This window comes from Pantherophis guttatus, chromosome 8, assembly GCF_059756535.1.
Source record: "Pantherophis guttatus breed Tessera chromosome 8, ASM5975653v1, whole genome shotgun sequence".
Classification (NCBI taxonomy): Eukaryota; Metazoa; Chordata; class Lepidosauria; order Squamata; family Colubridae; genus Pantherophis; species Pantherophis guttatus.
In genome coordinates, this window is record NC_142070.1 from 83,391,666 (window position 1) to 83,416,695 (window position 25,030).

Here is a 25,030-nt window from a genome sequence, read left to right on the forward strand (position 1 = left end):
TCAAGAGGCAACTTTTTATTTAGCAAAGTTGAACTAGCAGCTCTTTATTGCCCGGCACGATTCGTCTTTCGTTCAGCTCGGCAGTTCCGTGGGCATAAGGGCAGGAGGCCGAGGGCAGAGGGCAGCCTTGAGGGTGATGCCGGTCAAACCAGCAGAGCCGAGTTTTCGTGGCTTCAGAAGGGAGCCGGGCTCTGGTCTGCCGGCCCCGGAGCTGCTTCCTGGGTCTCTCCTCTTCCCTCCAGTCGCGGATGCGAACTTTCCCATGTTGGACTGGGGGGGAGGAATCGCATCGACACACCAATTAGTGCCAACAGGTAAAGCCCACGTCCCCCTCCCCCAATCTCACTGAAGCATGCATGCGCCCTCGCGCAAACTGAAGAGCACAATCCTTCCTCCCACAGAAATCCAGTTACGAGAGGTTATTTAACGTCCACTCAGAGTTTTGATGGCCTTGCTCCCCTCCCCTCGTGATCACATTCTGGGCGCTTGGTAGCTGGCTCAACCTTACAACTGGTCCCCAGGTGCCCCACGACGTTCAGCTGGGAAGCTGGCAGGGAAGGCTGCGAGCGGAGGGGAGGGGCAAAATCTTTGTGGAGGCTGCCGGGATGGGGTTGAAATCCAACAAAGGATTCCTCCTCTGTGCACTGAAACCCCTCAGCAGGCAGCTCTTTCGCTCCTTCCACTTAACGACCCGGAAAATCACTTAACGACTGCCACAGGGAAGGCTGGGATTGTGGTAGTTGAGCGAAGACAGTCATGTGGGCACCTTGCTTAACAAACGCTTCACTCAATGTCTTAATTCTGATTGTAAGTCGAGGACTACCAGTAGAGCAAGATCATCTCCCTCTAGGAGGCCATCCTGCTGGCAGGGAGCCTCTCCCAGCTGCTCTGGCATCACAAGACGCTTCATACACGTCTATCCGCAAATCTTTACCAAAATAAACCTACAGCCTTTCGGTTCTGGAGTTTTCCTTTTGGAGCTCACTGGATGGAAAGCTAGGACCCTCCCCACAATACAACACAAGAGCAACACAACAAAGGATGCATATCGTATGCAAAATACTGAGCAAGACGTAGTTTTGACTTTTTAAAAATAAAATAAGGGTGTCTGAATTAGGCCGCTCTTTGGAGTTAGAGGCCCAAGTCAAATCACCCTCTTGCCCCGGCCTCTGCAGACCCAGGACCCCCACCCCACCCCACCCCCCTCCCCAACTGCTGGGATCGTCTTCATGCCCTCCTTCCTCCTCAGAGCTGGGAAGACAGCTGGCTTCCTGTAGTAATCGGCCACAGACAGGGCACCAAACTTTGTTCCTGAAACTTTGTCAGTTTCTCTCTACATAATAAAATAGGTTTCACAATCCTTTTCCTCCCACAAACATTAATGGAGTAGCAGAGTTGGAAGGGACCTTGGAGGTCTTCTAGTCCAGCTCCCTAAAGTTGCAGATAAAATTTGGCCTGAATTTTGAAACCTTTGTGGTAATGGTGGCGATTACCATTGCTACTCCTAATAACAAACATTCTTTGAGAAAACTATGAAGTTACTTACATTAAAAACAGAAAAATAAGAGAGAATAAATGGTACACCCAATAAATGGAATTGAACTACATTATAAATCCCAAGGCAGACCCTTGACATCAAAAGCCATCTCTAAAAATGATGGGATGACTAGCAAGAAATCTTCCCCTGACGCAACACAGAAGCGTCAATGGAGGTGCCAGGAGGAAATCACCTGGAGAGGAAATTCCGCAACAGAATTTGGAGGAGGCCCCTTTCTTCTAGACCTCCACCGCCCTTGACCTGGAGGAAAGATCTAGAGATCTTTCCAGGATAACCACACCCCAAGCAGATGCCTAAAGGAAGAGACACTCTTCTGCCCCGGACAGTTCACACCAAGTCTCTAAAACTGAGCCCAGAAAGAGACAGAAACAGAACTGCCTTCTTACCTTTAAATACCTGATAATTATTTCTAAGCAAGGTCTGTAGGCCTCCATATTCCTTCTTCAGAGTTTTCAAAGTGTCCTTGTCTAAATGCCCAGCAATTTCACTCAAGGGAAGACTCTCTACAGAAAACAGGGTTCGTATTAACACGTGTTAATTCTTTGGGGGCTTCTGGGAATTCATGTCATTTGGGACATTTGTCTCCATCTCTCCCTCTCTCTGTGTATGTGTGCACAAACATGTGAGTGAAATGACACCCCCTTCCTTTCCCAAAGGCTTATATATATATATATAGGCTGTACCAAAAAGGTTGCTTCCCCCCCCTTTCAAGATTGTATCATGTGCTATGCTTTACAAGCCTTCAGACTGATATTATCATTATCTTTTTATGCTGTAAAGCACTGATACAGATCTTTTTTTTTTTGTTTGTGTGACCTGAATTCTATATAAACTCTTGTGCCACTGAGGAATCCAAGGTAGGATGTCTGTCGCTAATTACAGCGTGGTGAATTTGACCTGCTTATTCAAATTATCCTCCGGCCTAATCCTTCAGGTGCCACCCAGATTCAAGATTTTGGGACCTTAGAAATTGTTAGGATATGGAGCCCGACTCTCACCTCCGCTGTTCCAGGGGCTGGAAGGTCCGTGGAGGCTCTGTTCCGTCTCGCTTAACAACAGGTGGGCTACCTTCAAAGCCACCTGGTCTACAAAGGCATGCGGGAGGGTGGTGCAGTTTCTTACTTGTTCTTTGCCCCGAGGCAGAAACCCAGAGGGCCAGAGAGTCCGCCCATCTCTCTCCCGGGGGGCCTCCTGGCACAGCAGCTGACCGGCGGCCGAGAGGCTCTGCTCCCGATGGAAGGGAAAGTGTTTGTCCGGTGCCACAATTACGCTGCAAGGCTGCCGTCTCCTGATGTATTCCCCTCTCTCTTCCTCCAGGGCCGGATCGTCTTGTGCCGCCGGGGAAGTCCTAGACATTCCGATTAAACAGACCTACAAGAAAGAGGAATCCTCTTGTCAAGAACCTAAGTGGATCTTCTGGGATCCACCTCCAGGGCCTATCAAGTCCCCCAACGGCTCCAGAAAGCTCATGGGCAATAGACGTAGTCCTCGACCTACAAGAGTTCGTTTAGTGACTGTTCAAAATTACAACGGCAGTGAAAAATGTGACCTACGACCATTTTTTCAGTTACGACTTTTGCAGCATCCTCATGTTCACGTGATCAAAATTCGGACGCTTGGCACCTGATTCATACTTACGACCGTTGCTGTGCCCTAAGGTCACATGGTCCCCTTTTGTGGCCTTCTGACCAGCAAAGTCAATGGGGAAGCCAGATTCGCTTAACAACCGTGTTGCTAACTTATCCACTGCAGGGATTCACTTGACAATTGTGGCAAGAAAGTCGCAAAATGGGGCAAAACTCACTTAAGCAATGTCTCACTTAACAACAGAAACTTTGGGCTCAATTGTGGTCCTAAGTCGAGGACTACCTGTACATGAAGGCAACTTTCCTCTTCCATGGTGGCTCCACAGCAAATGGCATTTAAGGTTTGGTTTTGGAGGCCTCTCGGCTATCAAGACTGGCTGCCACTCCTGCCTCTTTCCTACAGGTTTAATCCCCAGTTAAAACATTAAAGTGTCCCCCACCTATGGCCAAACTAAGGAATGGACATGCTGATTGTGGGTTGCCAAATTAATGGCCATGAACAGAGGCAGAAAAGCTCCTTTCAAGCAGGGTAGTAACCTCAGCTCCACAAGAGAAGCCGGTGTGGCAGCACCTTCAGGAGTGAGGTGGCCAACAGCTCCAACCCCCTGCAAGAGTCCAGGAACCCTGTGGCTCCACAAAGGACCCTGAGCACAATCCTTAACAGCAACGTTGGGGGCGGTTTGCAGTTACAGAGAAGGGGAAAAACCAACCAACGCAGCCTCCTCCAGCCGGCATAAACCTAGTTAGTGGGACAGCAACTTCAGGCTTTTCTGCCTCTTCAGCCGAACGAATGTAAATTCAGCGATCTGATGTGCAGCTTAGGCTTTGGAAAACTGCCTGTATGCAGCCGAGGCTCAGCAATAAGGCTGCTAAAATGTAGAAAGAGCCGCGAGAGCAGACGTTCGTTACCCTTTTTGTGGAAGGAATTCTAAGGCAATCTTCTTCTACATTAAAGCCGCATACATTCCCGACTTCTGTAACGAAATCGAGGTATTCTCTGTACTGGCTCTTCTGACTCTGCCTTCGGTTGTATTTTCCATAGAAGTCAAAAAAGCAGCAAGGCAGCAGAAAATAGCGACAAGAACAGGAAGACCTGCAGCAGGGAGGCAAAAAAAACAAAAACAAAGTCAGGCTCTGTGGGAGGCAAAACAAAAGCTCCCGGGACTCGGGTGACGTGTGTCTATCAAGCCGAGTGTTTATTCAGCACAGATTTGCTGGGGGGAGGGAGGGAGGGAGGGAGGGAGGGAGGGAGACTTTGAGAGAAGGAGCCTATTAGGTCTACTTTAGGGGATGAAAATATCTAACAGCTTGCTAAATACCTGATTTACTTGTCTGGTCAAAATGTACGTCTGCAGTTGGATGAACCTGGCTAAGGCTTCCAAATGCTGACTGCTCAACACAACTCCTAAATATTGTGAATCAGATTCCTAAATGGGATGCCACTGGATATTTTACCACTTAATAGAGGGGTCCCCAACCCCTGGGCTCTGGCCCAGCACTGGGCTGCAGCCTGTTTGGAACTGGGCCACAGAAGTGACGGCTGAGTGTCCGCCCACAGCTCCATCCGTATGAGTGGCAGACATGGGGGCCTGCCACTCGAGCAAATGGAGCTGCATGCATGCACGCGCTTGCCTGCCACTCATGTGGAAGCATCCCACTTCTCTCCCCACCCCCACCCTCTCTCTCTCTCTCTCTCTCTCTCTCACACACACACACACAGGTTGGTCCAAAAAGCCAGAAAGGTTGGGGTGCTCTGACTTAATAAGCGGCACTGCTACTGCATTGGCTGCGGTGCACATTTTGGGAACTGCTACAGACCCTGTAAAAAAATTAGGGAGACTAAGAGTGCTATGAATTCACAAAATTGGGTGCTTTAGAAGTAGTTTAGAATTCATGCTGATTTTACCAATTTCCACTTTCTGGAGGTTTGTCCCAACTAATATAGAATTTTGGCCTGTCAGAAGAATTTTCTATTTTTCGATTCTTCTCAACCAAAACTTTTTTAACCTCCTTTTTTTATTCATAGCTCACTTCCTCTTTCAATTTTTCTAAGATTCTTTGTATCCCTGTCACTAAATACTTTCCTTCAAATACAAAACACATTCCTTGGCGTAACTGAAACACCTTTGTTTTTAATGTAAATGGTTTACAGGTGTCCTATTTTGAACTGCTTAGCGTAACGCGGTAACTCCCAAGAGAATAACTGCCGAAGGGCTCAGATGGTTCCACTTTGTTGGTACCTGGCTGCTATTACGGGGATCCAGGGCGTCAGCTCATCAGAATGATTTCCAATTAACCAGTCAACATCTGGATAAAGGTTGTTTGGATTAATGGCACTTTCCTAATACAAAAGAGAACAAGACAACTTAATAAACCATGCAAAGGGTTGCCGGTATTTTTCCACCGAAATCTATCAGTACAGGTAATCCTCAATTTACGACGTCGATTGAGCCCAAAATTTCTGTTGCTAAGTGAGATAATTATTAAGTGAATTTTGGCCTCTTTTACGACCTCTCTTGCCAGAGTTGTTAAGCAAATCGCTGCCGTTGTTACATTAATAACATGGGTGTTAAGTGAATCCTGCTTCCCCCTTGACTTGGCTTGTCATAAGGTCACAAAACGGATCACATGACCCAGAGACACTGTGACCGTCATAAGTATGACTCCCTTGCCAAGAGTCTGAATTTTGATCACGTGACCCTGGGGATGCTATAACAGTCATAAGTGAAAAATGGTCATAAGTCACTTTTTTCACTGCCTTGTAATTTCAAACAGTCACTAAATGAATTGTTGTAAGACGAGGACTGCCTGTGTTTCAGCTTAAAGTCATTTTGCAGAGCCTGATGGCAGAAGAACCCCTATTTCGACCCTACCTCCAAGCAGGTCTGTGGGCCGTACATGTCCCATATTTTCCTTCTTCGGACATCAATTCCTTTTCCTGAATGCTGGAAGAATCCACACAGGAGGCATCCGTTAGGGAAGCGGCCTTTACCATAACCGACTTTTAAGGCAAACATTCTTTTCTCCTCACAACGGATTAAAAAAAAGCAAAGCAGCCATTCTGGAAACAAGAGGCAGCCTGTGGATGGGAGCCTCAACCCTCCTGCTCCCTTGCCGGCTGGACCGCTGCCCAAATCAACCAAACCAATGAGTCCTCAGGGGTTCAGTTCAGAAGAAAAGAGGAGCATGAAACCCAAAATGTTTGGGCGTGGAATTTCAAAGTTACAGCTCGCATGTCAATCAGTTAAGAGGCTGCAATGGCTACAATGCTGTTGGAGTGTTGTCATTTTTGTATATGTAGCTTAAAATTTTTATTTTATCCCTTCACAATAAAAAAAGAAAATTCTACTTGGGAGACCCTATGCTGAATAGAGTTAAGCTGAGTAAGCAGTAAATGCTTACTTACTGGAGCTTATTTACTTATTTAGAAAATTTATATGGCCGCTCAACTCACTTCAACAGTATCTGAACAAACTTATTTTCCCTTCCGTACTAACAGGGTTAAACATAACAGCAGTATAATAAAAGGAAACAAGAATACACAACAACAACAAAAAAAAAATACTAAGGAAAAACGAAATGTCCGAGGATAAAACCTGACATCGCAGGGCAGGGTGGAGGGTCTAAGTTATCCCAGATCTCCTCCTAGGTTTTCATAGCTTATTTCTGAAACATGAACAGGGTGGGTTCAGTCTGATCTTGGCTGGGGGGCTATTTCACAAGAGGGCTGCAACAGAGAAGGCTGCCAATCTCTAAGGGATGGAGCTGGGAGGGAACGAAGCCTACCTGATCTTGCTGGACAGACAGAAGCCATGGGGAGGGGGAGGGGGAAGCTCTTGGAGAGTTTTAAGGGTGAGGAGCCACACCTTAAACTACAGCTGTTCAGTAGTCACCCAGGAGCTCCCCATCAAAGTTAGGTCAGTGTTTCTCTACCTCGGCAGCATTAAGAGGTGTGCACTTCAACTCCCAGGATTTGTGGCAAAGGTTGAGAAACACCATCGGCCTCAGTTGGGGAAGCCCAAGTTACCCCTTCCAACTCCGCTGGAGAGGCCTGGCAGGGGCAGCAGCCCCGGTGGGCCTACTTATTAGGGGGAGAGCCAGAGAAAAAAGTGATTTGACCAACAAAAATAAAATACTTAGGAATCTGGCTCACCAATAAGGTATCATCTCTCAAAGAAGACAATTATATTAAATTGGCCAAACAAATACAGAAGGACTTAGAGGCATGGAGTAAATTGAAACTATCACTATTAGGCAAAATTGCTTCAATTAAAATGACAATTCTACCAAAACTACTATATCTATTTAGAACAATACCGATAAACCCAGGAAAATCATATTTCAAAGACCTTGATAAAATGACATTAAAGTATATATGGCAAGGAAAAAGAGCCAGGATTAAACTGAAACACCTGCAGGACACCAAAGAAAGGGGTGGCCTGGGATTACCAGATTGGCAAACTTATTACACTGCAACAGCTTTAACTTAGATTAAGGATTGGATGACACTCAAAGATAAACGAACACTAGCACTAGAAGGATTTGACTTGTCAAAAGGCTGGCATGCATTTTTATGGGAGGAAAAGCCCAGACAACATGAACACTTCAGGAGACATTATATCAGAGGAGCATTGGCAAAAATTTGGACTGAAATAAGGAGAAAACACTACGACAAAATCCCAAGATGGCTATCAACCATGGAGGCCCAAATTTACCCGTACACAATGGATACAGACAAGATGAAAACCTATGACGAATTGTTGAACACAGAGGGAGATATGAAAACAAGAGAGGAACTGAGACAACAGGGCATGGATATTGATTGGTGGCCGTATTTACAGATAAAATCAAGATATAAAAGTGATATGGAAAAATTTGGAATCCAAAAAGAAAGAAATGAATTAGATAAAATTATAATGCAATCAGATGACAAATTAATAACCAAAATATATAATTATCTATTAAAATACAAATTGGAAGAAGAAGTGGTGAAGGAAAATATGATTATTTGGGCTAAAAACTTTGGATATAATATTAACCTAGAAAATTGGGAAAAAATATGGAAAGTAAATACTAAGCTGACAATGTCCATGCCCTACAAAGAAAATACATACAAGATGTTTTATAGGTGGCATCTCCCCCCTGCACGGTTGGCAAGGATGTTTCCCAATACTAATCAGAATTGTTGGAAGTGTAAAATACAGAAGGGGACCTACTACCACATGTGGTGGTCATGCCCAAAAGTCAAAAAATTTTGGAAAACAATTCAAAGTCAGCTGGAAGAAATTACCGCCCAAAAAGTACCCCTCAGACCGGAAATTTACCTATTAGGAATACTGACAAAGGACTATAAAAAAGAGACACAATACTTGATAATACACATCCTAACTGCAGCTAGAATCGTCTTCGCACAAATGTGGAAATTGGAAAACACGCCACCAGAAGAAAAAATAATACAAAAAACAATGGAATGTGCAGAAATGGATAAACTGACCAAAGAAATACAGGGAAAAGAAGATTCAGACTTTTACTTAATTTGGCAAGAATGGTACAACTGGTTAGATAAAAAAGACACGAAATAAGGGAATACCATCCAATGATACAAAAATAAGGAAATAAAATGAAATATCATTATATAAACATTGATACAAGATGAAAGATAATATATACAGATATATAGATATATAATTACCGAAGTAGCTTTATTTTCAAAGTTCAAGCTCTATGACTTGATTTCATTGTAGAGTTAGTTTATGTTTAGTTTGTTTAAATGTTCATGTTTGTATGTGTATGTTTGTTTACAAAATTAAAAAAAAAAAAGTGATTTGACCAATACTGTACAACTGACTTACCCCCTCGTTACTTAAAATGTGAACCAGGAGTCCATTTCCACAGCCAAGGTCCACAAAGGACTGTTTCTTGGACAGGCCTCTCCGAGCTCTCTCATCTTCCCAGAGGATCTAACAAGACAGGACCGCCATTCAGAAACACCAAATAACCACCAGCAAGAATGAGTCATTGGAAATTAGGAAAGGGCGAACTGGATTCATAGAGATCCAGGAGATTCCAACCAGGGCTGACTACTGGGGTACGAGGCCACCTTCCCTCTCCCAGGGGTACCTCTGTGTGTGTTTGGGGGGGGTGAGCTCTGGGGTCACAGCTCTCCCCCACCCCCACCCCCCCGACAGCTTTCCTGAGTTCTGCCCTGCAACTCGGAGCGAGTCTTTTGCGGTATACCAACCCCTGTGGATAGAGGTAGGCTAGACTACCTTAATCCCAGTGGAGAGGGATTTACTGATGGCCACTAACATGAAATTTTCTTTAAGCCATTGCCAACCATTAGCAACACCCAAAAATTTATTTATTATTTTTATAAATAACAGAAGGCAGCAAACATAGCTAACCCTCCTCCTATTTTCCCAACAACAAGAAGATACCATTTTCTGCTCTCTGCTGCCTCTAACGGTCTTCTGTGCTTTTGCAACCCAGATGTGGGAAACATCCAAAGATTTATGATTTAATGACATACAATCGAAGTGGGACTTTTGGATTCTGTGTCATTTTAATCTTTTGCAGACTGTTGCACAGCTCTTTCATTTCAATAATTCTGCCTTAATGCAGTTTAAAACATTGTAGGAAGAGATTGGTGTTAATCTTAGGTTGACAAAAAGAACCATGAACGTGGCAGCACTTTTTCCAGCCAACATATTTTATTAAAAGGCATAGAGCTGATTTTTTTTTTTGCTGACCCTGAAGTCCATTAGCATTACATTCAGTTATGTGCAATCGAGTTCTCCAGCTGAGCCTGCATTATTGTTTGGATGCAACATGCAAAATCACATTAACTAACCAGATGATTTTCTGGAAGAACTTATTGTAACCAACTCTTCAACTACCCATCTAATCGTTTTTAAAGGGCCCCACACTGAGCCTTTATTTTGGCATTTAGTATCCATTCATGGCCTTGACGTTCAGGTCAACTTTGGGCCACACCCAGATGGGCTTTAAGCAGCTGTCGCTTCCTGGTGCCATGAAAGAAAGATAGACCCGTGATGGACTGATGCCTCCCCGACTGACACTTCTACAAGGTGGACGAGATCCAGAAAATGACCCATCTTGGAACGTTCCTTTCCGTGGCTCTCCACACTACAGTTGGGACCCTGCATCTTTTTCATGAAGAATAAAGAAACAAAATTCTCTCCTGGAAATGTATGTTTTGTGGTTTTACTGCTTTTTCTTTTCTTCTTTCATAGCACTTGGCCACTCCTTGCAAACAAATACATAATCTCCTAACTGAAATTATTAACAGAATTGTGCTCAAAATGTATCTTGTATATCCAATTTAAAGTGTCAAACTTTACATTCAAAAAAATCTATTCTTTATCATTCCATTTTTGGAAGTTTATTATTTTGGAGTAATTTATATTTTCAGAGTAAACTTTTAATTAGTTTTTAAATACCACCTACCAGCAGATAAGTAGCTATAGCAACATCCTCATAGACAAACTTTTCAGGATCTGTTACTTCAGGCCAAACCTGTGGATAAATAAGACACAGGTTCAAATGATTATCCTCAAATAAAGGTTATTCAACGTAAGAGGTTATTTCAAATATCCAGCAGATGCCTGCCTAATGCATATTCAGGCCCACCAGACCCCACAGTCTTTTGGGAAGCCTCCGTAAAGAGGCTGAGATGGTGCTAGCCCTTTAGTCAGCTCTCCCTGCCAACGCAACCCCCACAGAACACATTCCTAGCACCAGGCCAGCCTCCCTCCGTGCCCTTTCACTTGCAGGGCTAAGCGGATTCAGACGTTGTTTCGGAGGCATAAAAACCCAACCACAACGATGTTGTTTTCTTCACACTGTCAAGGTAACGCATGGCCAACGTTACTTCAACAGGAGCCACTATCCTGGCACTAACTATCCATTTTCTCCGAGTAGCTTTTTCTTCCTCACCCTCAAAAAGTGAGTTAAGTTGTCATCAGCCATCACGAGGCCACCACTTCAGCTGGCACAAAGTGCAGTGGCACCGTCAGTTACGCGCACCCCTAGATCAATGCACGTTTCACCTCTGCCCCGTGAGTTACCCTGGTTACCAGCTGGCTTCCAGCTTCAATTCAAAGTGCTGGCAATGGCTTCTAAAGCCCAACGTGGCGTGAGGCCCGGTTGAGGGACCGCCTCTTCCCAACCACACCGACCTGCCCATCAGGAAGAGCACGTTGTGGGTCGCCTACAACTGATGGGTGCCAGGAGGAGAGGCCTTCCTGCTATGGCACCCGCTCTTTGGCACATCATTCGCCCAAGGTCAGACGGCTCCCGACCCTGCTGGTCTTCAGGGAGGGCCTGAAAATAGGATGCTGCCTTCAGGCCTGGGGTAGAAGTACTACATTATATTATCAGGGAATGGCTGCTCTCCTGGAAATGTATGTTTTATGGTTTTACTGCTTTTTCTTTTCTTCTTTCATTATTTGTTTCACTCTTTTTGGTGTCCAGAGTCACATATATTAGGAGGACAACTTTACCAAATAAATAAACAAGCAACCACCCAACCTTAAGCCAATTCTTACAAAAGCGGAAGAATGTTAAATTGGGACCAGATCCTGTGACAAACCGAAAGGCTTCCTGCTTTCCTCCCACATTTACACCAACAGCTCCATCTACGTTTCTTCGCCTACTTTTCTTCTAATGTGACGCATCTACCAGCAATGCCCTCCAGATTTCACACATTGTAGTACAAATGGGGCAAACGTTGTACAGCAGGACACAAGTTTGGCATCAGGACTCAAACGCTGACAAAGTAAAGTAGTAGCAAAGCATTTCAGCCGTCTAGGAGCCTCCTTTAACAGAGCTCAGTTACCTTGGGGGAAAAGAATCAAACTTCCCCAACTCAACTGAGTGAGACTGCTGAACTTACACAATTTAAAGATTTCAGGCAATCTCTGTAGATCTCAACAAACCCAACAGGTTTTTAACATATTACAATTGTTAGTTGATAAACTTATTGGAAACTGACTCGTGTTTAATTCGCATCTGGCATAACCAACCTGTAATTACACTACTCCATCAATCTAGACACTGCGTAGACCTGACGAGGTAAGATGCGGCTCATGAATGCTTAATAACATCTGCTAATCCAAAAAGTTGCAACCAGATTCCCTGAGATTTCCCAAACTCAGGCGTGGCTCTGAGAATCATGAAACAGCTTTAGGCCGTACTGCATTGCAAGCAGATTAATGGCCAACACAGCCAAGCACCTTCTCTACCTGGCAGTGATGAATTCTCACACATATAAGACAACCTCAAGCTTTTCAACCATAATCCACGCTTTCCTCAGATAGAACCGGATTTCAGCTTCCTCCCTTCCCTCCCTCGGGAGTTTTAGGAGGCTGAATTCTCCACACATTTTCCCCTTGACATCGGATGAAGACTGGACTCAGCCTGAGAAACCTCTTCTGTCCCCAAGGCCCAAGCATCCTCCTTCATTTCATTTCTTTGTTCAATTAAGAACAAAACCTTTTCATTTAAGATAGGGACAAATAAACACTTTTCTGCATGAACATTAAGTTCAAAAATGTCAAAGCAAAAAGTAAGCTCTACTTACTTTGACCATCTCTTTGTACTTCTCCTTTAAATCTTGATAAACCTGGCTGTATCTAGCTACAGAAATGAGAGAGAGCGTCCTCTTAAATTCATTTTTTGTGATCTCTGTAGACCATTTAACCAGTTTAGAAATCAATTCACTTCCAAGCCACTCTGCTTTAGGATATACAATTCCATCAGGAACATATTTTTCTGGGTTCAGGAGCACTGACACAGTCCTACAAACAGACAAACGAAATTAAAGATCAGAATCAATCAGTGGTAGAGTGCTTTAATTTCATTGTGCCTCTGGCCAATCAAGCAACGTTCCAGTTTTAGTTTATACTAGCATGTAGCAAAATGGGACAATATTTTCTTTCTCAAATAGAAGAATCTGAGGCAGAGGCATGCAGCTCATGGCCTCCCTCACCTGCACCTTCTTAGAAAGCAGTAGTAACAATTGCAAGTGAAGATTTTTTGCTCTAGAAAAATCAGGAAGCTCGTTCACCACCATGGGGTAAGAGATCATCAGTATGCTGACAATACCCAATTACATAACTCCACCCTGGCAAATTAAGCAATTAAGCCATGAACATCTTATCTTGGTGTCTGGAAGCCATGAGGATCTGGGAGGGGAAAAACAGGCTTCAGCTGAATCTGAGCATCTCAGGACTTGGGGGCCCATCCTTCGTGCTAGATGCGGTTACACTCTCCCAGAAAGATCTGGTGCGCAATCTTGGGATCCTCCTAGAGCAGGGGTGTCAAACCTGTGTCGTCACGGCAGCATCACGTGACATATGGGGACTTTTTCCTCCTTTGCTAAACCGAGTGTGGGCATGGCCAGGGTGTGACGCATCCGGCCCCATGGGCCACAAGTTTGACAGCCCTGTCCTAGAGACTCACGACTCCTGCTGAATGGGCAAGTGGTAGTCATGGCTAAGAGGGTCTTGGCATAGCTGCCTGTGTGCCAGTTGAGCGCGTTCCTGGCGCAGCAGTCTACCCACAGTCACCTCCAGACTGAACTACTGCAAAATATATATAGATTCAGCAGGTACAGAATGCAGAGGTGCAGGCAGTTCCGTGTGCTCCTAGAATAGCACATGCGATAACTCTGCTCTACAAACTGCATTAGTTGCAGATTACTTCTGCAGAGTCCAACTCACACGGACAGTACTGCCAAAATCCAAATCATATCAAACTGAGGCCAGCAACACCCAAGCCGGATGCAACGTGCTACTAAATTTACATCTTAATGCAGAAAGATGCCATACATAAAAAAATCTGACAAGACTGAACAACACAAACAGAAACAAAGAATCATCACTCATTTGAATGCATCTGTAGTGTGATAAAACGATTCAAAGACAGCAACATCTTCTGAGCACCCACCATTCATCGTTCTGTATGTGCCGAAGCTGAAGTTGATAAATATTGTCGACCTTCACCTTGTATTGGCCTTCGCAGGTCTGTTCCAAAGGCAAAAAGGTTACCGACCCATTAAGGACATCTGTAAAGAGTTGCAAGTTCTTTGTAAGATACATCTTTTAGAAAATGACAAAAAGACTGTTACGTAGAACTCCAAACTGAATTTACTGAGCATATCACTCGGCAGGGTCAAACATGGAGGTGTGGGGGGTGGAGCAGACCAGACTGAGAAGTGGAGAATTAACTCAGAGGGGCTGCTGGATTCTTTGTCTCTCTGAGCTTGTTTCCTTGCAGATGTTTCATGACCATCCTTAGTGCTGGCTTAGATCAAACCCTGCTCCCTTCCAGCACCCATGATGTTATCTACAGGTAGTCCTCAACCTACGACCACAACTGAGCCCAATATTTATGTTGCTAAGTGAGAAGATAGTTAAGTGACTTTTGCCCCATTTTACCACCTTTCTCGCCACATTTGTTAAGTGAGTCCCCCACAGTCGTTAAGTTCGTAACAGGGTTGTTAAGCGAATCCGGTTCCCCCAGTGACTTTGCTTGTCGGAGGGTCCCAAAAGGAGGCCACGTGACCCCGGGGGGGGGGACCGCAAGCGGTCATAAAAAGTGAGTCAGCTGTGGAGCACCTGAATAGAAAAGCCCTGGGGATGCTGCTGTGAAAAGGGGGATGATCCCTGTCCGTTTTTTCGGGGCCCTTGTAAGTTCGGCCAGTGAAAGGGGCGCTGGTGGCGGGAGGGCTGCCTGCAGTGGGGGCCTCAACCGTCTGCAAGGAAGGCACCAGGCGGGGCCCCCCTCCCCCTCCCCCTCCCAGCACCGGGGAGGCTCCGTATAGCGGGGTGGGGGGAGGGGAGGGGAGGGGGAGGCTCCCCCCCCTCCACGCCCTCTTCCCTACCGGGGCCTCCTCCAGGGAGACGGGCGGGCGCCACGGGCGGAGGCGGCTCCCGCTTTCCAGCCGAGGCAGCGAACGCCTCCGGGGGACGGGCCTGCCCTGCTCCCTCCCGGCCCCCACCCCCGGGGGGGGGGAGATAATAACCCGGGCGGCTCTTCCACTCGCGGAGGCCGCACCGCAGCCATGGCAGCGCAGGGCAGGGAAGGTGAGGGGGAAGCGGGAAGCGGGAAGCGGGCCCACCTCTCACCACCAGCTCCGGGGCGGCGGGGCTTCGGGGGCTTCGGGGCAGCAGGCGGCGCAGCACCAGCTCCAGCTCCAGCTCCGGCGGCCCCCTCAGGCCCAGCGCCTCGGCCCCCGCGCCTGCGCAGAAGGCCCCCCAGGCGCGCTCGGCCGGGCCCTCCCCTCCGCCCGCTCGGGGGACGCGCAGGGGGGGCTCCGCGCAGGCGCCGCTCAGCCTTTTGTTGGCCACCTGCGGCCGCTCCAGCCACACGGCCGCCGCCGCCCAGAAGCCGCCGGGCAAGCGCCCCGCAGGGTCCCGCAGCGCCGCCGTGCCCGCCGCTTCCATGGCTCCGCTTCCGGGCTCCTCCCGCCGGCGCCTGCGCAGTGGTGTGACGGAAGGGACGGCGGCCGGGCAGGGACTTTCTTGGCCGCTTCTCAAAGGGCGCCTCCGCGCAGACAAGCCGGCCCCCGAGGCGGAGGAGGAAGGGTGACCCCGAGGTCGTCTAGCCGAGCGCCCAGAGGCTGCAGGTGGAGGGGGGAGGGGCTCCGTCTCAGGGAAGCGAGGGGCGCCAGGGGGGCGGAGAAAAGAGAAAAAGGGTGGGGGGGTCCCTTGAGCATGGGGGGGGCGAGATCAGGAGCGGGCGAGGGAGGAGGGGGGGTCTAGCCTAGCTGGAGGGGGGGCGGGGGGGTTGGGGGCGTCCCTGAGCTGCCTGGGGCGGAGGGGGAGGGGCTCGTTCAGGACAGGCGGAGAGGTCGCCCCTCTTCCCCCCCCTCCCAGCCTCCCCCACCCCTGGAAGGAGCCCCCGGGCGACTCTCGGCTCTCCGGGAGCGCCTCCTCCTTGGCCCGCCCGGGCTCCCTGCTGCCCTCCGCGGGGGCTTCTCCCAAAGCTTCCGGTCCCGCAGAGTCTCTCTCTCCCTGGTTCTTTGTCTCTTTAAACGCATCCTGCAAATACGGGTAGTCCTCGACTTATGTCCACGGTTGAACCCAAGGCTTCTGCTGTTAAGTGGGACGCGGGCTAATCGAGGCTTCCTTGCAGACCTTTCGTGGCCCAGGTAGGAGTTCCCTGGTTACTGCCAGGCTGGATCAAATCCGGCTGCCTTCTGGCACCACTGAGGCTCCCGGGTTTGCCCTGTGACCTTGCCACAGTTGTTAAGTGAGTCACTGCAAGTCTTCAGCTAGTAGCCTGGTCGTTAAGTGAATCTGGCCGTTGACTTTGCTTGGCAAAAAGGGACCGGGTGACCCTGGGAGACAGCAAAGGTCGTAAGTATGAATCGGTTGCCGAGTGGCTGAGTTTTGATCACGTGACCACGGAGGGGCTGCAACGGCCGTGGGTCACTATTTTTCAGTGCCGCTGTAACTTTGAACGGCCACTAAATGGCCTGCTGTAAGTCGAGGACTGCCTGTAGCGCCTCTCCTAGAAGGAGCTGAGTGGGATCGCGTGGGAAGGTTTGCCAGAAACCTCTCAGAAACTCCGCCTGTCGGATTAAATCAGAGCCGGAGGATGATCCCCGTGGAGGAGAGGCTGCTTTTGCACAGGGTGTGAGTTCAGGGAGAGGATAATCTGCACGGCTCTGTCTTCCTGCAAAGCTCTTGTGACGCCCTCTCCGTATTCTCAGTTCGATTCCCAGTGTCGGGCATCTGTATCAGGATGGCTTCGGGTGGGGAAGTGGCACCGTCCAGCCCCTCGGAGCCCTTGGTGCTCCCGGACTTCCCCAAAGGACCCCTGTGCGCCTACCGGAAGAAGGCGTCCTTCGACTGGAAGGAGATGGCCCTCTTCGTTGAGGAGGAGGACCTGATCCGTTTTAAGGTGAGGCTCCGCACAATTGGAGAGGAAGGAAGCCTGGCCCCTCCCTTGGAAGGCCCACGGTCCACCTGTCTCCCCAAAGAGGGTCCGGAAAAGTTGGTTCTTCCAAAGAAGGCCGTCTTTGACAAGTTCCCATTGGTCTTGCTCTTTGGGCTCCTATCTAGGGCCATTTTTATGGGAGCTCTTTACGCCCTATATTGTGTTCAATTTGGGTCTTTATCTTGATAGATGGGCTCATCTGTGGGCAGCCGCTTCCCTTGTCTGAAATGGTTTAGTCTCCTGCTTGGACTAGAAGACCTCCAAGGTCCCTTCCGGCTCTATTCTGTCTGTAGTTATAATGGCTGGATTTTTACCTAGATTTTTAAAAAGGAGATAAAAACTAATGTAAGAAAAAGAAAATAAGAAAGAAATCAAATAGAATGATAAAAGCGCAAGAAAGAGAAAAGGGTATAAAGCCATACTGATCAGCTAATAAAAGTTCTGAATTTAGTCGGGGATTTATATACAAAAAAAGCTTGCTTTTTGGGCGTTCTAGTTTTTATTTTATTTTTGGTGTTTATTTTGCTGAAATAAATTTCCACCCGCATTATAGCAGGAGTATATCCAGAGTTCCTCATTGCAAGGATTTCAATCCAGCTTTATGTTTCAGTTGTAGCATTTCCAGAAACAGAATATTTGTGGCTCGGGGTTGAATTGTGGAGCTTTTAGTTATTTGCTTGCCGACATTTAGTTACTCAGATAATATCATTGGCACACGTAGTTGTGGTCTTTGCTGCCTCTTTCCTTGGGTTGGGTTACAAATTATCTGCAAAGAAACAATTAAGCTCAGAGTGCCCCAAGAACACTCCCACTCCAGAAATGTTGGTGATGATGAAAAGAGTTTTCATACACACACACTAAAAAAAGGAAATGCATGCAATATTTTGTTACCAAATTCAAGCTTTTAAGGACCCGGAAGTTGCTGTAACATGAATTGTTCCTTAGAGGAGCATTTGAAGTATCCTCACCCTTCTTTTTAGCGCTAAGGGCTCCGAAAGTGGCATCTGGAGACCAGTCCTGCCTTGAGTTTTACTGTCCCAAAGACACGGCTTGTGAGCAGGAAGAAGAAGGAGAAGGAGAAAAATGCATTCTGTGTCTTTTGGTTCATATTCCCTTACAATGTCTGCAGAAATTAGGAATGTAGATACTGCATGTAGGAACTGACTGATCTTTTTTTTCATGAAGCACACGATATACTCAGCTCTTGAGAACGACCCTCTCTTTGCTCGTGTTCCCGGAGAAGAGTTGTCGCTTGAGAAGTACCGGGAGCTGACCTTCCGGCGCTGTCGGAAGCTGTTTGAATACGATTTTCTACTCTTGGAGGAGATTCTTGAAAAACCCTTGAAAGTGGTCATTATGATCAGCTGCCTGGGGATGTACGATTGGTCCCTGGGAACCAAATATTTGCTCAATTCCCAGGTAGGTACAATTGTTCTCCCTGAATTGACACACTGAAGCCGCGGGATCCCTTTTCTCATTATTATTATTATTATTATTTAGCCTTGTTGTTGAGAAACTTCTGTGGGTGGCTGTTCAACTACATGCTTACTTTGACAGTAATTATTAACTTTGTTACTTAAGCATGGGATGTTGCCAATGCCAGGTTGCCAAACTAAAACCTTTGCTTGTTCTCATTTAAATATAAAAGGAGTAAACTGCCATATTCTGCTTTGAAAGCATTAGCAATGCTTTCTAGTTTAGGCTTAAGCCCTCTACAGGTAGTCCTTGACTTACGACCAAAATTTCTATTGTTAACTGACAAATCTGTTAAGTGACATTTGCCCCATTTTATGACATTTCTGGCCACAGTTGTTAAGTGAATCACTGCGATTGGTAAGTTAGCAACCCGGTTGTTAAGTGAATCTGGCTTCCCCCATTGACTTTATCTGTCAGACGGTCGCAAAAGGGGATGACGTGACCCCGGGACGCTGCAACTGTCATAAGTATGAATCAGTTGCCAAGCATCTGAATTTTGATCACATGATCATGGAGATGCTGCAAAGATTGTAATTGTGAAAAACAGTCATAAGTCACTTTTTTCAGTGCCGTTGTAACTTTGAACGGTCACTAAACAAACTGTCGTAAGTCAAGGACTGCCTGTCATTTTTTTAATGAGATGGATACATGCTGAGCTGAAAGAGGAAGGGAGGCGGTGGAGGAAAAAGCTCTGGAGCCAGGAACCAAAGAGCGAAAGCCTCCGAAGCCCTCGGGGCAGTGAACAAATGAAACTCTCTCTCAGGCCGGAAATCCCTCCTGTACAGCTGTGTTTCCCAGCCTCTGCAACTGTGAGTTGGGTGGACTCCATCTCCCAGAATTCCCCAGCCACCCGGAAGACAAAGGGGGGGAGGGGAGGGGAAGGAAGAGCACAGGGCAGGAGAGAGGAGCCAGGGGTGCCCAGCTGGTCCCGCCCACTGAACGGGCATCGGTGGTTTTAGTGTAGCCAGACTGCAGCTCCATCAGGCTGGCCTGGCCCAATTGTTTGCTCCACGCACAGAGCAAGTGCAGCTTCCAGAACGTATTCTGTTCCCTTTTTACCTTTACTGCGAGAAGCTATTTTGTCCTAACGTTTTTCTTTTTTTTTTTTTTTATGTACTGTTGTACTATTCACTTTATCTGTTTAATGTAGTTCTTAATAAAATTGTTGGAAAAAAGCTGCCTTGCCTGGAAGAATAGTTAACGTACTTTCCACCTGAGCGGCAAATAGTGCCGCATCTTTACCTTTAAACTATGCTGAACATTTTATGATTCTTAATTGGCTTGTTTTTTTGTTTTTGTTTTTTTCCCTCTGGCTTCTGTTAATGTCGTAGGTGTTCAAGGATAGCATTGAGAGTTCCGGATGTGAAAGACATGAAAAATTTGTTAAACAAGTTGAAAGCATGGAGGTACTACTTTTCTATTGTTTGAAATTTGAAGTTGCTGACATCGCTTTTGCAGAAAGATTAATTTCATAAGAAATAACAATAGGACTCTTCTATAAAATAGGCAGCCATTCCCTTTTTCAAGTTTGACCGTGTTCGTGCTGCAGCTTTTCTAATTGCCTAGGAATTGCCCAAAGGCCAGAGAAGATGCCGGTTGCAACGCTGCAGTCCGGGCTCCCCCAGCAATGCACATAAGAAATCCTTGTTGTGATCACTTCCCTGGCCACCCCCTGCAGGTGCCTTACCAAGAATGGATCTGCTGGACGTTGGAAACCTCCTTTTAGCCCCGAGCGAGCGAGCGGCAGGCTCAGCTCAGAGCTGCCCAGTGGAACCATGGGGCAACGATGCTTCTGTGTGACGGTGTTCCCTTTTTTGTGTCTCTTGGCCACAGATATTTGGATGCTTTGCACTGACTGAAGTCAGCCACGGCAGCAACACCAAGAACATCCGGACGGTTGCTAGATACGACCCAGACACCCAGGTCAGACTGTCAGCGGCCAGCAACGGTGGTTTCTAGTCCTCAGTGTTTAGTTTTATTAAAATAATGACATTGGATGGTGAAACTGTGTTTAAATGGACTCGTTGGCTAACCGGGTGTCAGTTTTTCACCAAAATCTGTTAAATAACATAACTGCGGCCTTGCAAGCAGCTCAAATTGCTTCATTTAAATAATATACATGACATCCCTGCGCTGGAAGAATTTAGATCTAGGCTTTGTTGGCTAACAAGGCTGCTAGTTGTGAGGTTTCCCGTAGAAATATTTCCTGTTTCTGTCTAAAGGTCCTAATATCAAATACCTTGACTTACAACAGTAATTGAGGCCAAAATTTATGTTGCTACCGTAAGTGAGACAGTTGGATTTTACCCCATTTCATGACTTTTCTGGCCACAGTTGCTAAGTGAATCACTGGAGAAGTTAAGCTACTCACACAGTCGTTAAGTGAACCTGCCTTCCCCATTGACATTACCAGTCAGAAGCTCACAAAAGGGGATCACGTGACCCCTGGATACGGCAACCGTCATAAATACGAGTCGGTTGCCAAGCGCCTGGATTTTCATCAGGTGACCATGTCACTTTTTTCACTGATGATGTAACGGTCACTAAATGAAGGGTTGTGGGTCAAGGACCGCAGGTAGAGCCAGAGCCAATCACTTCCTTTTCCCATTGGATATGAAATGTCTCTTTTCCAACTGTGCAGGAGTTTATCCTTCATTCCCCTGACTTCGAGGCTGCCAAGTTTTGGATTGGCAACATGGGGAAGAACGCCACGCACGCGGTGGTCTATGCCCAGCTCTACACACCGGATGGCCAGTGCCAGGGGCTGCATTCCTTCGTGGTGCAGGTGAGGGACGTGTTCTTGCTCTCCGGGGTTCGGCAGGAGCCCTCCCTTCGTGCTGTGGTCGGTCATGCCGCCCACAGCACAGCATAATGTCCCGTTTTGAGGCATCCTCACAGAGAGAGAGACTAGCTTTGAGGGTTTCTTTGGTGCCTTCCGTCAGTGTTGACAGCCCTGCGGTTTTCTTGGCAAGATTTTGGAAGTGGGTTTGCCATTGCTGCCTTCTCCTCCCCCTGAGGGCTGAAGGAGAGTAACTGGCCCAAGGTCACAGTTGGACCAGCCTAAAGCTGGACTAGAACTCATGATCTCCCGGTTTATAGCCTGATGCTGAACCACGACCTCAGAATGGATAGCCTGAGGCCACTCTTGGAACACCACGTCCAGTTTTGGTCAACACAATGTAAAAAAGATCTTGAGACTCTAGAAAGAGTGCAGAGTAGAGCAACCAAGAGGATTAGGGGGCTGGAGACTAAAACACATGAAAAAACGTTGCTGGAATTGGATATGTCTAATGCAGAGGTCTGCAATCTTAAACACTCAGAGATCCATTTGGGCCCATTTCCCACAGAAGAAAAAACACCGGGAGCCACAAAACCCTTCCCGTGCCTGACTATTTCTTGAGCGGCCACAAAACTAGCATATGTAGTTGAATTAAACGTTCTGTTTTCTTCGGAAACTTTTCTTGGATTTATCCATGGTTAGCCTACTGGGGGTTGAAAAACTCAATAAATTGCATGCTGGCGGGTGTCGCACATTGGCGGTTGTGACGCATATTTTGAGTGACGGAGCCGCAGCAGAGGGGTGAAAGAGCCACATGCAGGTCCAGAGCCGCAGGTTGCTGATCCCCGGTCTAGTGTAACAAATAGAAGGAATAGGGGTGACATGGTGGCAGTCTTCCAATATTTGAGGGGATATCGCAAAGAAGAGGGGCTCAACCTATTCTCAAAAGCAGCTGAAGGAGCCGAACAAGAAGCGATGGATAGAAACTAATCAAGGAGAGAAGCAACGTTGGAACTAAGGAGAAATTTCCTGACAGTGAGAACCATTGATCAGTGGAACAACTTATCTTCAGATGTTGAGGGAGCTCTGGCACTAGAGGTTTTGAAGAAGAGATTGGACAGCCATTAGTCCAGAATCGTCTAGGGTTTCTTGCCTGAGCAGGGGGTTGGTCTAGAAGACCTCCAGTATCCCTTCCCACTCTGTTCTGTTGTGATGAGACCATGCAAAAATTGGCCTGTTTTCATTGCTCTAAGCCAGCCTCAGTCATGAGGTCACTGAGGCCCAGGAGAGCCAAGAGGGTGAGGTGTTGTTCTAGGCCTAGTGAGACGCAGGTGTGCTGTGTTGTTCACCTATAATTGTAGGTTTTATGGCCACTCAATCATGCATGATTCTGAGCTACTCGGATCCACCCAGGTTCAAGTCCCCCTCCCCCCCCAGCCATGAAAGTGAACTGGAAGACTGACGTTGGCAGGAAGGCCTTGTGGCCCTGGTGGAAGTCTCCCCAGGGAGCAAGAGTCCCAGGCAGCCATGGCCCCAGGTCCCCTTCCCAACTTCTTTGTTTCCTTGCTTCAGGGCCCTGGGGAGCTCCTTCCCCTGAGCTTCACCCTCTCTGCATGGCTGTGCCAGGTCTGCACTCAGCCGACTTCTCTGTGTGAGCTTTCTTGGAGGCAAGCTTCAACAGACGATAATCATGTCTGCGGAGATTCTCCATCATCCAGGTCATGGTTCTCCCAAAGGTGCTTTTTCCATAACTGAAGAAGCTTCTTGGATGAGAAGTGAAACATTTTCAAAGAAAAACCCCCCAAGAAAATCCAGTTGCCTCTTGGAAAAAGCACCTTTGCGATGATAATGGTAGCAGTAAAATGTACACATGTAGCACCTTGATCTAAACAAAAATGAATCGATGTATTGATTTAAATTTCCCATTCTTCTGTGCTTCCAGATTCGAGATCCAAAAACGCTGCTTCCGATGCCAGGCGTGATGGTTGGTGACATAGGCAGGAAACTTGGACAGAATGGCTTAGATAATGGGTAAGTATCTTCCAGCAGCAGGAAATCAGTATTTCCACCCAGGGTGATGGTTAAGGCAAAGGCACCAGGTTAGAAACTGGGAAGACCGGGAGTTCTGGTCTCATGTTGGGCACAAAGCCAGCTGGGTGATTTTGGGCCAGTCCCTCCTTTTCATGGCGAGCCACTTTCAAAATCTTGCCAAGAAAATTGGAGGGGTTTCTCCAAGCAGCCAAGACTGACTCGAAAGCACCCCAAAAACGAATAACTTCAGAAATGTCCGCGTCCAAGGCTTTCTGGTGTTAACAGCATTCCAAGATACTTCTAAATAAATACAAGAATCCTTTTTTAAAAACCTGTTAAATTTTCCTATCCCATTGTCAGACCTGCCATGACATAGGCACTTAGGAAAGAAAGACCCTCGACTCCATTAGGTTGAAGTGATAGGTTCTTTTACTAAAGTTAAGCGGTTACAGAGAAAGGAAAGCTACACCTGAGTATTCCTGCACAGAGCTTACACCTTTTTCCCTTCCCTGCCCTCCCGCTTTGACCAGTCCATCAGTGTCCAATAGGATGCCTTTCTGATATTTTGGAAACGTCTTGGATACTTGGCACCTCTCGATGTAGTTTTGCATTCTGTTGCCAGGCCATTCTGCCCTTGGCGGCTGGTTCATTCCAGGTTGGTCCCTCTGGTTCTTGCCAATGTGTCTCCCCTTCTGCCGGTTATCTTCTCATTCCCAGGCCTGAACTTTACTATTCCAGATTCCTTCCCCCTGCCTGCCCCTGAGTTTTATGGCAGGAATGGAATGGAATGGAATAGAGGAATAGGAATAGGAATAGGAATAGGAATAGGACAGAGCAGAATTTTTTTATTGGCCAAGTGTGATTGGACACACAAGGAATTTGTCTTTGGTGCATAGGCTCTCAGTGTACATAAAAAAAAAAGATACGTTCATCAAGAACCATGAGGTACAACACTTAATGATAGTCACAGGGAACAAATAAGCCTGCCAGCAAAATGAAGAAGCTGAAGAATAATTTTAATAAGAATAATTTTATTTCTATACCGCCCTTCTCCCGAAGGACTCAGGGCAGTGTACGGCCTATTAAAAGCACAAGACAAACATCAATTAAAATTATTAAAATTATTACATAATTTCGGCTCAGATTTAAAACCTCAAATATTTAAAACACCCAATTTAAAAATCATTACATTGATAGCCCGGCTTGGCAGAACAGCAGGGTCTTGAGGGCACAGCAAAATACACGGAGGTCGGAGATCTTACGCATTTCCGGGGGCAGTTCATTCTACAGGGCTGGGGCTCCCACAGAGAAGGCCCTCTTCCTGGGTGTCGCCAGCCGACATAACTTGGCCGATGGCACCCTGAGGAGACCCTCTCTGTGGGAGCGGACTGGCCGGTGGCTGAAGCTGAAGGGTGTTTCCCTGCCAGCATTGCCTGGACTTGGAAGCTGCCCAGCCGGTCTCCCTGGGTGGGAGGCCTGCAGGGACTTTGGGAGGCTGGGCTGGGTTGCTGCTTAAAATCCATCCTGCAGGAAAGGCAGCAGGGAGAGCTGCTCCCAGAAAAACGGCACCCGGGGGAGGGGCTCTTCTGTCCCGAGGAGTCTCCCTGCTTTGGCCAGAAGGAGGAAAGCCGCACT

General features: G+C 47.1%; 2 protein-coding genes across 8 annotated transcripts in view; one reads left to right on the top strand and one right to left on the bottom strand.

The window, feature by feature from the left end:
• TRMT44 (tRNA methyltransferase 44 homolog) lies at positions 1–15,611 on the bottom strand. Of its 2 annotated transcripts, none has more exons than XR_015729190.1 (11): positions 15,287–15,611; positions 14,113–14,230; positions 12,746–12,962; positions 10,612–10,680; positions 8,997–9,104; positions 6,018–6,089; positions 5,385–5,485; positions 4,054–4,237; positions 2,681–2,929; positions 1,945–2,061; positions 1–270 (listed from the first exon to the last, which is right to left on the bottom strand). XR_015729190.1 is itself a non-coding variant. In XM_034435992.3 (11 exons), exons 1-11 carry the CDS (start codon positions 15,609–15,611, stop codon positions 20–22), a joined length of 1,935 nt encoding a protein of 644 aa, XP_034291883.2. In that variant the 3' UTR covers positions 1–19. The 2 variants fall into 2 exon arrangements, 1 of the variants encoding a protein (XP_034291883.2); XM_034435992.3 differs by having other exon boundaries at positions 2,557–2,929.
• The window catches only part of ACOX3 (acyl-CoA oxidase 3, pristanoyl), a 19,738-nt gene continuing 9,726 nt past the window's right edge, over positions 15,019–25,030 (top strand). The window contains exons 1-7 of one of the 6 annotated variants that reach the window (XM_060688985.2): positions 15,019–15,251; positions 16,883–17,073; positions 18,295–18,528; positions 19,917–19,991; positions 20,419–20,508; positions 21,227–21,370; positions 23,307–23,395. In XM_060688985.2, coding sequence (XP_060544968.1) covers positions 15,230–15,251; positions 16,883–17,073; positions 18,295–18,528; positions 19,917–19,991; positions 20,419–20,508; positions 21,227–21,370; positions 23,307–23,395 — 845 coding nt within the window. In that variant the 5' untranslated portion in view covers positions 15,019–15,229. Of the gene's footprint in view, positions 15,252–15,319; positions 15,794–16,882; positions 17,074–18,294; positions 18,529–19,916; positions 19,992–20,418; positions 20,509–21,226; positions 21,371–23,306; positions 23,396–25,030 lie in introns of those variants that run through there. The other 5 variants (XM_087874979.1, XM_060688987.2, XM_060688991.2 and 2 more) reach the window with 5 other exon arrangements.